The 14,013-nt window shown below is 41.6% G+C and overlaps 2 protein-coding genes across 2 annotated transcripts in view; both read right to left on the bottom strand.

The window, feature by feature from the left end:
- The window catches only part of LOC100707946 (mitogen-activated protein kinase kinase kinase 11), a 52,349-nt gene extending 49,010 nt beyond the window's left edge, over positions 1-3,339 (bottom strand). Inside the window, exon 1 of the mRNA XM_013266088.3 lies at positions 1,333-3,339. Within this exon, the coding sequence (XP_013121542.1) occupies positions 1,333-2,089 (757 nt within the window). The 5' untranslated portion in view covers positions 2,090-3,339. The remainder of the gene's footprint in view (positions 1-1,332) is intronic.
- Positions 3,340-6,542: 3,203 nt separating this feature from the next.
- drap1 (DR1-associated protein 1 (negative cofactor 2 alpha)) lies at positions 6,543-13,956 on the bottom strand. The gene is made up of 7 exons (XM_003458178.5): positions 13,767-13,956; positions 13,104-13,176; positions 12,805-12,898; positions 11,547-11,672; positions 10,510-10,600; positions 10,323-10,411; positions 6,543-7,679 (listed from the first exon to the last, which is right to left on the bottom strand). The coding sequence occupies exons 1-7, from the start codon at positions 13,806-13,808 to the stop codon at positions 7,490-7,492; spliced, it is 705 nt and encodes a 234-aa protein (XP_003458226.1). The 5' UTR covers positions 13,809-13,956; the 3' UTR covers positions 6,543-7,489.
- Between the last annotated feature and the right edge of the window lie 57 nt (positions 13,957-14,013).

Genomic DNA, 14,013 nt, shown 5'->3' with positions numbered 1-14,013 from the left:
ATAACCTGACAAGGCAGATGATACGCAATGGGTGAGGGCGAGGCCATTCTGTGGCGCATTGATGATACCGACTGAAACAAAAGGCACGATGGAAATATTGAGCAGCCTCAGAGAAACATATTCTTAGGATGTGCTGAAGCCACTGCTATCAGCAAACCTTGAATCAAGAATATTGACCTTTGGATGCTCCCATCCAAGGCCACACCCTAAAAAAAGTGTTGCTAGGTGATCTTTTTCATTCGGCGTAGTTTGGTGATCAGGATCTCTAACAACACAAAGGATGAGCAGAGGAAGGGTTTTTTTTAGGCCGCAGCAGAGTTGATGGGGATTATATGCTGCGTCACAGGAATGATAATAACAGAGAGCAAGCTGCTGCACAATTCAGCTGGCTCTCTGTTTGGGTTAAAGCTGCCGTTAGAGCTGAGAAAAGAGCTTCTTATTCTACAGAAAAAAAAGGGGGAGACAGAAAGCTTTATCAGTGATACATCTCCCTGCATTGTTGCTTTAATGACAAGGTCCAACGCCTACGTGTCTGCCACAAGGCCCCGAAAACACTGACGCAAGACCTTTGATGCAAGAAGAGGACAGCGTTAAAGTCCAAAGTGTGAGATATAACGGTGCCGAGAAGTAAAACTCGTCCACTGCATTCTTTCACAGGAAAAACTTGGTATTCTTGTCCTAGGAGCAGTATGCAAACACACACAAGCAGGCACACAAAGATGACAAACAAAAGTAAATTGACCCATGCAGTGAAGGGACCTGGAGTTATGCTGTGAGGGAATTTTGCTGGCAAGGTTAGGGTGCACATCCCCCACAAATCAATACAAAGTTGTAATGAGAGCGCCCCACCAAACTAAATATAGGAGCATGTTTTGGAAGAGTGGTGTGTTCAATCCATTCAGTGGAGCGCTGCAGACTGGTTTGGCACACACTGGCCCTGCATTTCCCTAAGACACTTTATGTTAATTTTTCCTGGTATGCGTCAGCCGTCTATAGGTCTGGCCTACCTTATATAGCCCAGGAGTCACATGATGTCAAAGTCTAGATAAATCTGAATTTCTTATCAATAATGATACAGAATCAGAATGAGAGACGGACTAATCTGGCAAACTGAATGATAGCTTAAAAGGCCCTCTTTGTTCTAGATAAAGCTTTGTAAACACTGAGAGATTCCTTTAGGAGCTTTACAGTACAGCCATGTTCATTAGAGCCATGAGGCTTTCCTAAGCAGAAGGCCCTGTAATTATATCCAAACCTTTGATTTCGTTGAACTAACCCCCAACAGACAGACTGAAGCTATGCTGATCTGCGCTGCGGGCTTGAAGGACTTACTGTTGTTGGACTTGAGATCCCGGTGGATGACAGGGACGATGGCTTCACTGTGCAGATACAACATCCCTCTGGCTATCTGCACAGCCCAGTTGACCAGGACGTGCGGTGGTATTCGACGGCCTGCCAGAGCACGGCTCAGCGGCCCACCTGAGGCGTACTCCATGATGAGACACAGGTTGGGCTCCTGCAGGCACACGCCCTTCAGGGCGATGATGTTGGGGTGGGTGAGCATGGAGAACAGACGGGCCTCCTGCCTCACGTTCTGCGCTGTCACGCTGATGTCCTCGTCCGGATCTTGGCGGGCGGCCTTCACCGCCACCAGCGCTCCTCTCCATGTACCACGATACACTTTTCCAAATCCCCCAACCCCGATGACCTCCTCCAGGCTCAACTCCCGGAAATCTACCTCTTCTGGTTCAAACTCACCCACCACAGCCGGAGCAAGCTCATCCACCACAGCACTGCCCGGAAGTTTTCCATATCCACTCGGCTTGAAGGAACCGTAGTTGGATGGGAAGATACCCACCTTGTTGTTGACCTTTCCCGCCCACCAGCCCTCATCCCCTGATATCTCCGAGTCCAGAGAGAGGACTTCCACCAGATCGCCTTTACGTAAGGTGAGCTCATCTTTACAGGATGCCTCATAGTCAAATAAGGCTGTCCACACAGGGTTGGTGAAGTTCCCTTTTTGCGATTGTTCCAAATTTTTCCAGTTGGACAGCGGGCCACGGCTGAATATATTCTTCAGTGGCTCCATGGAGCCTCAAGCAGATGTTTTGACTGGATCTGATTTAGCACCCCAAGGGTTTGAAAATAAAGTACAAAGGAGTACTTTATTGCGCCTCGCTCCCTTTCCTGTCTTTCTTGTTGGCTCATCAGGGACTAATGAAATGTGTTCAAAAGTTGGACCAACAAGTGGGCTAGAGGAGAGGAGTCAAAGACAACAGAAGCGCAAGTGTCTTTTATTCATCACCGCATTAAACTCGTCTCTCCATCGGATGAATCACTAGAGATTTCTTTTGTTTGATTAAGGCTAAGTGTTTCAAAGCTCAGAAAGACAGCACTGCTTCCACTGAAATTCTCTCTGTTCAAGTGATGTGGTGTGTGGTTTTCCAACACATGGTTTAAGCACAATATCATTTCACCGGCCTGTATTTAAGAGCCTCTCGAATCACCTCATTATGGCTAATTTAGCTCTTCTTCCCCCTCATTCAAAACTGCCACCTGTTGAGTCCTGACTTTGTTTTGTTTTTTTTTAGAGAGGGAAAGTTTAAGAACACGAATAAAAACTACTCAGCTTACTGTGAAACACTCCCAGGTACTGCTATTGCAACTGGTAATAAAGGTTCCCACCACACTTAACTGTCCATTTTAAGTTTTTATGTATTTTTAGCCATTAAGTGCAGTGGCCACCACAAGCAGGAAGCGCTGAGAAGCGGAGAAGAATAGCAGGAAAGGAGCATTCAGTCCAGCCAACCAGTGTTTTACGACAAGTTTCAGCGCTGTCCAGTCCGCATTAAGCCCAAAACTCCAATAACGGCGTCTCACCGCAACTTTGCGGCACTTCCGCAGGAAATCCCGCATCCCATTGCGCCAAAGTATCCATGCTCACGGTCTTATGGGAAGCACACAAATAGCCAGCCTTTACCATAACATAAAGCAAACTTGGGGACCGCTGACTTTGTAACAGGAAGAGCTCTCCAAACCTGCTCGGCTCTACTTTCCTCAGAGAAACGCAGTAAAAACAAATCCCGTTAGTTCCTGGTGGGAGTTCAGCGCGTGGCCTGGTCCGTCTCGAGTCCCCCGTTCTTACAGTCGGTATCCAAAGAGCGGAACAACTCCATCATAACTTCATATCACACTTGTCTTCCTCGGGCAGAGCTCACTCGCCAGGTTCTCGAACCACTTCTACGTCTGCGCTTACGGTCAGTGGAGAGGGTGGGGTTTCAAAACTTTTTTCTCTCCCAACAGGAAGAGTCAGATGACAGAGCGTCGTCAAGTTACGCGGAACGGCGTAACGCGTTCTCTTGAAACTTTCAAAATAAAACTTGTGGGCGCCTTTACGTGGTTGCGTTATAACTTAGAAGTTGGAAGTGTTTAGCTACCAAGCTGTGCATCACAATGCGCTATAATACTAACTTATATCTACATTTACTGTTACTAGAACTACTGCTATATATACTAAGTAGTATAATAATAGTACTACTATTACTACTACTACTACTACTACTATTAGTATTATTATTATTATTGTTATTGTTGTTGTTGTTGTTGTTAATAATCTTGCTTTCCTATGCAGTTAAAACCCTATACGAAGCCCTGTGTAATGTAATTTCAAGTTAGTATATATTATATACCTAATAAAAGTACCCAGATCTGAACGGGATACTATTTTGCAGCAGTAACCTGAGTTAAGAAATAATTATTTTGACATGTGAGCACAGGTAAAAGAATAAAGTTAAAGTGGTTTGTGGCCTCCTTTAAAAACTATAGTTTGTAGTTCTGATACTTTTATTTTAAAAGACTTCCCCAGTTCCCGTGTTTCGAAGTTAGCTAACTTCTTGTTAGCTAACTTCACCAAATTAAGCAGCTACTTACAAAACAACAAAGAGGAAGTTTTTGCCTACACTTACATTTTTTTAATCTAGCCCGATTAAAATGAGTTTTGACGAATTGACAATAATAGTCATTTAATGATGTGATTCTGAAATACTGGGTAAAAGAGACACATCTTTTAACCGCAGATGTTGTTTTGATTTTACGGTACAGTTTAATCTGACTTTTATTTTGAAAGAACCTGGGGAAAAATAAACTCATAAATGCTGCACTATAGTTATAAGTATGGTAGAATATTTAGTAATCCTGGTGATGATGTCACCTGGTGATGGAAGTCCATTAGTGCAAAATAAAGATTAATTTATGCAGTGAAAAGTTCAGATTGTGAGAACTACATAAATACAGTATTTCATAATTGGATTTTTTTTACATAAAATTTTGGATTTTTATTTTATTTTTATATTTTATAATTTAATTCAATATTACATGGAATATTATCTAGTGTTATACTAGAACAAATTTCTATGTAAATGTGGCTGTATTTCCTAAACAGTTCATGCAATGCTTTTGTTAAACCTTTTAAATTAAAGATGAAAGTCTGTATTTTAATCACATGTTGATTGTTTGATTTTAAATCCACCAAGGTGATGTACAGAGGCAAAACTACGAAAATTGTCCACATACTTGGAATACTTGTATGTCACCTGGGAATCAGGAACTGGCCCTGGTCACTGAACACTTTACCAGATATTTTTTCAAGGATGTGTGCGGCAGTCAGCATGTGTTTTGTGGATTTGGAGGAAAATTTTTCATTCCTCAAAGTGTCCATTGCATTGCTGAAAATAAGTCAGACCATTCTTTGGTGTTGGACTCTGCCAGGCTGTCCTTTGTCACTGTTTGTGTTCATAATTTCTATGGACAAAATTTCTAGCGTTCATGAGAAACTGCAGAAGGGGAAGGTTCAGTGGTCTCAGGATCTTGTTTCTGCTGCTGCTGATGTCGTTTCTTGGCTTCATCAAACCATAACCTCCCGTTTGCACTGGGACAGTTTACAGCAGCACGTGGATGAGAATTAGCACCTTTGAGTCTTGGGTCAAGGCTTTCAGCCACTCTGGGTCGAGGACTTGTTGCTGCCCCAAGTAAAGGAATTTTAAGTATCAGTAAGCAGAGAGGGAGGGTGGCATCCACAACCATCCATCTGCTGTTGTGAAGAGAGAGCTGGGTGATAAAAATGAAGCTCATGATTGACTGGTCCATCTACGTTCCCAACCATGTTTTTTAACATGACAAAAACACCCACACAGGGCGCACACCATGGTTTTGTAGTCACCTAATATTTAAAAGTTATTTAAAAATAGCCTTCAGTAAAGACTGGAGTATATTTTAGTAAGTGACTGCTGGTGTTCCCACTGATGAAGGTGCATTCTATCCATACAAACAAAAAGACTTTATCTTGGAAAAGGTCAGGGAATTCCTCTTGGCCATATTTTCCCATGTTTGTAAGTCAGTGCCTTCTCGGGAGGTGACGGGAATCAGAGGGTCACCTCTGTCCCCGCCGGCTCCTGTGTGGAAACAGCGTGCTTCCTTCTGTTAGCCCTTTGATGGCTCCCCTCCCCTCCCTCCTTCCCTGCACCACGGCTGCCGTTTGTTTGAACACCAACCTCCTAAAGTCAACTACCGACACCCCATCCCACCTTCCTCCCTCTTTACCCCACACACACACACACACACACACACTGAGCAAAACCCCTCCCTCCTCACAGTGCGCTGAGTCAACGCTTGTGCAGGAAGGATGCAGTTGTTTTCGTGGTCCCAGCTCTGCACTGCTTGGTCGGCTGTGTTTGGGGGTGGGTGTAAGAGAGGCGGCTGCGTTTACACGACAAAGGGGACTGTTTAAAAAAAGTAAAATAGAGGCAGGAGGAAGAGGAAAGGGGGCTGGATGAACAGTGTGCCAGCTACTCTGAACACAACGCAAGACCACGATAACAATCACCTCTTTCACTTTTCCACAAACCTGTACTGTCTTGCACTTTTATCTGATTAAATACCAGAAGGAGACTGCAAAGCTGTGTCTTTCAGGCTGCTTGAGTCACCGGTCGGCAGATGCACAGCATCCAAGGTAAACTGCACATTAGAAAATGCAGAGAATTCCAAAGCGCAAGGAGTTGGAACTACCAAGGATGTACTCCACACCCATGAAGGTAAAAAATTACAGTGGAGGGCTTTTGAAATATTAGGAAGTGTACTTTGGTTTTGCCTTTAAGCCGATATTGAATATGGAAAGTATTTCAAGCTCTCAATTCCAATGCAGAAATAAAACCAATACAAGGACCATTTTAATTGAAATATGAACTTTATTTTACATACAAAATAAAAAGAATGTTAAAAGTTTACAATACAGTGCCAACTGTCTGTTTGCGACCATTTCATACTGAGACTGACACATAAACGGGTGCCCCAACTCTGCTTCCAATCAACACATTTAAAAGAATCTAAAAAGGGGAGGAAAACAGTCAGGATAAAGGAGCAAGTTACTCAAAATTGGAGGAGAGGCCAGAACAGAAATGAGAGAGGACAATAGAGGAAAAAAGATTTTAAAAACAAACATATGGTCCAAGAGTCACAATATACTTCAGATGGGCAATTTAGGGGTATTAAATGGTCGTGTAAAGTAATAATAATAATAACAAGATCCAATTGCCAAAGTAACAGACCTCTGCCAGGGTCATGAACAACAAATAATCAATAACTCATTAACCTGCTGATATGATTGACTTCAGAGCTGTGGAGGTTTACAGTTCTCTTGATAAAAACGCGACTTAAAAATAGAAACTCATTTGGGGGGGGAGAAAAAAAAAAGTTGTAGCTAGCTAACGTATAGTAAAAAATACACCTGCTTCCTTATTTATGTTACAGCCGGAGAATTGGGCTGCAAGTCGTGACAAAGCCGGGAAGTACAGCTCACAGCTTAAAAGCTGTATATCACAGCCAATCTATAACATAGTCATAACACTTCAGCAGTGAGACACCAACCTCTCCGATGATCACCTTCCAAATACCGTGCTGTTGCCTTGAAAGAAAGCTTCAACAACTACTATGTACGGATTCTTTCAGCCACCCTGAGGATCTGAGTGACAACGACTGATATGTTCAGGTCTACAACAGGAAACTGAGGAAAAAAAGTTCCCAAAAGAAAAGAGAAAGAAAAGAAAAAGCTGCGAGGCCCAAGCTTGTCGTGTCTGCAAAAACGGTGACGACCGCCATTTTTCCTAGTCAAAAATCGAGGGACTGACTTGTTAAAAAAGATCCTCGTTGGATTCTTCTCTACAATAAAATAAAAGTTTCTTTAAAAAAAAAAAAAAGAAGAAAAAGAAAATTAAAACACATAATGTACAGGCTTTGTGTCTCTCGCGGTGGTGGTGGCTCTTATAGCTGGCCGTCAAGGGCGTTTTGGTCAGCAGGCTGCAATGAAGAGTCTCTCTCTCTCCTCTGCTTACAGCAGCTGCCAGAAAAACAACTTAAGAATTTGAAAAATAACATTGAGTGTGTGTGTGTGTTAGAAGAGAATGAGAGAGTGTGTGAGTGTAGCGCTGAGAACGAGCTAAGAGTCATAATCTTCATCGTCGTCGTCGTCCCCGTTCTTGTGCGGTGCAGGGACTGTGGGAGGTGGAGCCATGCTCATCATGGAGGCGTGTGGGGCGAAGGCCACGGTGCCCGGGGGTTGCGTCGGAGCCATGTTGCCCATTGGGACCATGTTGGCCATGTGCATATACTGAGGGGGAGCGTTGGAGCTGTGGGGGCACAGGAACAGGTGTTAACCTCTGAGGAGTCATGTCAAACCAAGTGCATTTTATGCACAAGCTACCTTTTAAATTTAAACATTATTAGTCAAATTAACTGTGCACTAAAAATAATGGACTATTTTTAGAGTTAAATATCCAAAATGAATCTTGATATTTACAGGGAACTCCAGGTACAACTTACTCAACTTGAGGCCAGCAAAGGTTTGGCTATTGATTCTAGTAGGAAAAGAGCGCCCTCTTCCTGTTTTTGGCATAATGTCAGCCACCAGATTTCTCTCTTAACAGGCTGCAGTTACCAGTCATATAGAAATATGCCTTTATGTGCTCTTAATGTGAGACTATATAACTTTTTGAGAGAGAAAAAAAGTTTGCTTGTCTGGAGATTTTCTTACAAATGAAAAGACAAATAGCAGCACCTTAATGGGAGGCACAACACGAAAACAGAGCTGAAAGATTATGTAAAGTAAATTGAGTGTTTATTTCTTGAGATAAGACAGCTTTGAACTCGATTTGCTGCTGATGTAATTACCAACCAATTAGTGCTTCTTCAGACAAGTCTTAAAATGTCATCCCAGTCAAGTGAAAAACCTAGCCTAGTGAGAAATTGCTGATCTACTGGGCTTTTCCTGCACAATTCTCTCCGAGTTTACAGCGAACAGTCCATAATTAGAAGCTGTCCAGTTTGCAGGCAGTTCACTGGACGAAAATGTCTTAGTCAGAGGATAAGGGGCAGACTGCTTTGAGCTGATAAGAAGCAACAACAGCTCAAATAACCACTCGTTATTTGAGCGGACATCTCTGAATGCACAACACATCAAACCTTGAAGCAGATGGGCTACAGCAGAAGACCACACCAGGTGCTGTCAGCTAGAAAAGGAAACTGAGGCTACATTTCACACAGGCTCAACAAAATTGTACAATACAAATGGAAAAACATTGCCCTGATCAGTCTTGATTTCTGCTGTGATATTTGGATGGCAGAGTCAGAATTTGGTGTAAACAACATGAAAGCATCCTGGCTTGTATCTAAAGTTCATTCTGGTGCCATTTTTGTATGGGTGGGGGGTATTATATTGGTACACTTTGTGCTCCTTAGTACCAACTGAGCGTCATTACTAGAGTATTGTCACTAAGCATGTCCATCCCTTTATGGTCACAGCGTACCCATTTCTGATGGCTGCTTCCAGCAGAACAACGCAGCATGTCACAAAGCTCAAATCATCTCAAACTGGATTCTTGAACATGACAATGAGTCCAGTGTACTCAAATGGCCTCTACAGTCACTGCCAGTGGATGTGGGGGAATGGAAGATCACGGATATAGAGCCAAATCTGCAAAGTCGGTATCATTCTTTGATGTCAGTATGGACTAAAATCTCAAGAATGCTTCCAGCATTTTGATGAATCTACGCCACAAAGAATTTAGACTGATCTGAAGGAAAAATGGGGTTCAACCCAGTCATTTGTATCTAATAAACTGGCACGTGAGTGTAGAGTTGTATATGAGGGGGGGTGTCATATTGGGTTTTGAATATTATTATATCTGCTTGTAACAGTGCAATAATGGAATATAGCAATAGAAAATACTTGGAACAGTACTGCAGACATCCCAGACTCCACAAGCCTCTTAATTCTATTCTGTGTTGGCAAATTTGACCAAATTAATAAAGACTGAAATAAAACACATTTCCTACATTCTTGGTTACTTTTCCAAGTACACTATATGGTTATTTACCGTTTTTATTACCATTTTCAATATCACAACCTCAGTTCTCAAGTAAATCAGAATCACAAAGAGTAATTTGCTCTTCAAGCTCTGTAATCAGCAGACTGCAGAAAAGTGTAACCCTAACTGCACCGAGTGAATGGTTGAAGCATAAGTCTTGTGATTTGGCTAGTGGGAAAAGCCTCATACACGTCAGGTCCCTGCTAATCATTTCCCAAATTCATATCCATGGAATTTTTTAATTGTTGTTCCATGATTAGATGAGTCTTCTGTTTTTGCAATGATTTTATCAGATGATATAAGAATCAACTTAAAGTGCTAATTCTGCCAGCTGTGTTGTCTCACAGCTTGAGTGTAGATAAATTGGTGAAAGTGTGCTAGTATAGAATAAATGGGGACGGTATTCTGAAGAGCTTTGAATACTCAGAATACTGAAAACTAGAAATGTACTGTATAAATGCCAGTCCACACCACTCCATGTTGTTCCATAGCAGAGCTCACTCAGGGTGCCAGACCTAACTTGTTTAGTTTATTCTGTAATGTGTAGGTATGTAGACATGTTTATGTTGGACTAAATGTGCGTAAGTAACTACTTGCACCTTTTGCTGTATCGGTTTGCCCTCTTGTGGGTATCATGTAGTGTTTGAATGGCTCAAATGTGTGTGGGTTGTTTATAATGATTCAGCAGTTCTCATGAATTCTATACCATTTTCTGGGCTTCTACCTCCTTTGTCATATGCTGTAAATCACTTTACATCTTGGTATCAGAGAGTCTGTTTTGCAGAGGGAAGAGCAGTGCAAGAGTTTAAAAAACAAAAACAAAAAAACACGCCCTCCCTCTCTCCGAGTCTGCAGTCTGGGAGGATATTTCCAGACACACCGTCTCATGTGGATCTGGACACAAACCTGTGGAACCTGGATGGAGCCTGCAGATGTGTGCTGGACTGAGAGCCGTCCTCGTCGTCTCCGTCTGTCTCGCTGTCTTCACTGTCGTCCTGTTTCCATCACAAGGAAGACAACAGTGAGTCGTCTCCCCTCATACAGACAAACACAATAGACAGGTTCAGGCCTCTACATGTAAATCATCTCACACCTCCTGCTCCGACTCTGTTCCAGATAACTTCTTGTCCTTGCCTTTGGCGCCAGCACCTCCATTCTTGCGACCAGACCCTGGTTTTCGACCTCTGAGGAAGAAAAAAGAATAACCGTGTAAGGAAATGTGATAGTAGTTTAAAGTTTCAAAAGAACGTTTACGAGACAACACATGGAACAGAACATACACTTGGGCTATTATGGACGAGGGAACCAGAAATCATTTGTTTAACTTAGTGCACAAAAATGTTTTAAATGAAAAACATAGTATCTAATGACTTTTCAACTGCTTACAAACACATGTGGCTTTTTTAAAAGCAGAAATCCTCTCCTTGCAACTTTAAGATAACTCCAGAGGAGAACAGTGTGACGCATACTGCTGGTGAAAATTACTCTGAGGCACTTGCTGACACCAAATGTCTAAACATTACAAGTTTTACGACCACTTTGAATTGAATCTGAATCCAATCAGCCGCAGTCTTCAGAGAAAAGAAGCCTTCTCTTACTCATTTAATTCATGTCTAATTGCCCGCCAAGCTCTCCGCTACAAATTAGCTGTGGTGCCGGTGTCTGATCTGACAGTCAATACTGCATTTTCTTGTCTACAATTCCTCAATAATTAATTTTTGCTCTGGCCAACTCTTTCATTTTCTTCTGTTATTTTGGGGGAGATAATCTAGAATCACAAAACTAAAGGAACATAGGAGTACGGTAACACTGCAAGGATTATAGACATATCGCAGCTGTCGGTTCCAATTTACAGCAGTGCTCATTTCCAGAAGAGGAAAAGATAACGTGCACAGATTCTGTCTGTTCGTGCGAATCATTTTTAGTTTAAACCGATGTGCGTGTGTGCACTTATCAGAGCAGACTGAATTACAAACTGCTTAATGAAATAAGTCCAAATTATCTGCAGCTGGATTGGCTGCCTCATATCACCCTGGAGTGTTTTCACTGTGTATGTGAAATACTCCTTCGCTTTCAAAGCATCATGACTCTTTCTCTACATGTTTGGGTGTCTGTGTGAGCAAATATTACCTTCGTGGGACTTTCTCTCCTCCCCCCTCGGTGTGGTTCTCTTCCCCCTCTCCCTGCATGTCTGGCACCGCTGCAACAAGGTCTTTTAAAAAATCAAACTGCTGCTCCAGCTCAATGCATTGCTTTCTGTGAATAAATATGAACAGTTTTCTCCTCAGCCTTACTTGCCAAGTGAAATGTAAGCTCGTATCAAAAAGACAGCAAGCTTAATGGTGTACATACTCATTTTAGCAACACATACAGTCTGAGTCACAGGGAAAGATTGTTTTGGCGGGCTCTGTCTTACACAGGCCAGAAATACTTTCAGATACAAGGGATTCGGCAATGTGCTGCAAATGTGCTCCACAGCACTATCAGGCTCCCACCACACAGTAAATCATGCTGTGTAACAGGATGCCATTTTTTTTGCAAAAGCGGCTCATAATAATTTTCCTTACTTATTTATTTATTTATCTTTTTGCAATGTATAGGGCCAGTCCTTGTCAGTTCATCAAATGCTTTCTCACCTCACCATCTTACCTGAAAAAACATTCCAGGTGGAGGATACACATCCTAAATAGGAATCGTAGAAAGTTTCAGGTCCTGGCTGTTATTAGCTTTCTCAAAAATATTTCAAGGGATGATATTTCCAGGTTTTTAGACATTTTCCAATATCATTTTTGAGGGGCTATTTTAATATGACATTATCTACTTTAAAGTGTTTTAGGCAATTTTTTCTTAGGAAGATGAGAAAGAAAAAAAATTATGCTAGGGAATTATTCAAAAACACTCCTATTTTCAACATTTCACTGAGGATTATTTTCTTGAGTAAACTAATGACTGTGAAGACCTGAAATTTTGCACAATTCCCATTTTGTGAAATTTGATTGAATGAGATGAAAGAACTTTGTACTGTTAAAACTAATCAGAAGAAAACTGACTTAAAATAAGTGTATTGTGTATATTATGAATAATCGTTATTTTTAAATGTGAATCAAGCAAAGCTACTTTAGTAAAGTCCAAGAATGAAATTATCGAGCTGGAAGTTCACCATGAGTCCACTTTAAAAATAAAGAAAATAAAGGCCTGACAGCATTTCAGCCACACTCAATAAAAACAAATACAATTCTATATAAACAACTTTCCCCTTTTCTTCAACTACCTCTTTCTGACCCTAATATACCTGAACAGCATATATCTGAACAGCAGATGGCTTTGCCTTCCTAAGAAGTTCATCTCCAACACAATGCAACACAATGAAGACAAACACAGAACTTACAGATGTGCCGTTGTCATTGTCTTTGCATTCCTAGATTGGGTGACTTGACAAGCCTTTGTAAGCAACGACTCCAAAAAAAGCTCCAGGGCTCTCGCTGATATCTTGGATAAGGGAAGTACAGTGAAGCAGTTGTGTGTTTGAACTTTAAAATCATCAAACATGCAATAATAGACAACTTGACACAACAACACAACAGACTGAGGAAGCATTTTTCTCTAATTATTAATCAGTCTTTGACTTTTACAATTTATCATTCAAGACAAAACTTGCACAGTGACGACTGCAGGCAGAAAGGATACATATAATAACAGGCACTGCTGCAGCCACTTTGCCTATTTCTTCATCTGTCTGCATAATCTTCTTAATCCTTGCCTGAAATGAGAAAAGGTCGATTTTTATGCATGTGTCTACAGAAACGCTTAAAATTTTCTTTTCCTTAAAAAAAAAATCATTTTCAGTGAAAACGCACTGAAATTCAGGGACAACTTAGTAAAGAGTTTGCAGTACACCACATCGAATAATGTGAGGTCCCCACAAAGTAACGGCAATCATTCCTTTTACACTAGTCACGTAGTGTGAGGATTGTAGATACATTATGCAGCTTATTATAATAAAGAATGGATTTATTCACATTTATTTGCGTGCCGCTTAGCCTAGCTTGAGATGCTAAAAACAACGTCAATTAGTAGACCAACTTAAATAGCACGCCTGCTATGTGTGTACACCACCAACTAATGACATATAGGGGATGTTTGGTCACTAACTTCATGAAATCAACTACTTTTCACTAAGGCACGTGCTTTGTAAACTAAATGGTTTGCGAGTGTTAGATGGCTTGTCTGCTCTCTAAGCAACAAAAGAGGCCGAATTCCACTTAAGCTAGTTACAGAACTTAGCTTTCCATGTTACACTTTGCTAACGTTAGCTTGCTTTGACACCGGCTCAGCACAGTTTAAACTTACCGGAGGAAATCTGGCGTTGTATTTCTTCTTTTTGCTGGGCATAATTAAATTACCTGGGTGGCTAAACTAAACTAAAATACAATATATGCTATATTCGTATTCTATTTCATACAGAAATTCGCCTCCACCGCGCACACACCAGATAGTGGTGGCTATCCGGCTAACTAGTTAGCACGTCGTCTTCGTCACTCGTTCCTCGGTGCGGTCAGTTTGTTTCCGCAGGGTCTCCGTGCCGTCAGGTTGGAGC

Source organism: Oreochromis niloticus, linkage group LG3, assembly GCF_001858045.2.
Source record: "Oreochromis niloticus isolate F11D_XX linkage group LG3, O_niloticus_UMD_NMBU, whole genome shotgun sequence".
Taxonomy (NCBI): domain Eukaryota; kingdom Metazoa; phylum Chordata; class Actinopteri; order Cichliformes; family Cichlidae; genus Oreochromis; species Oreochromis niloticus.
Note: the sequence above shows the minus strand (reverse complement) of the source record. Positions and strands in the feature narration are given on the sequence as shown.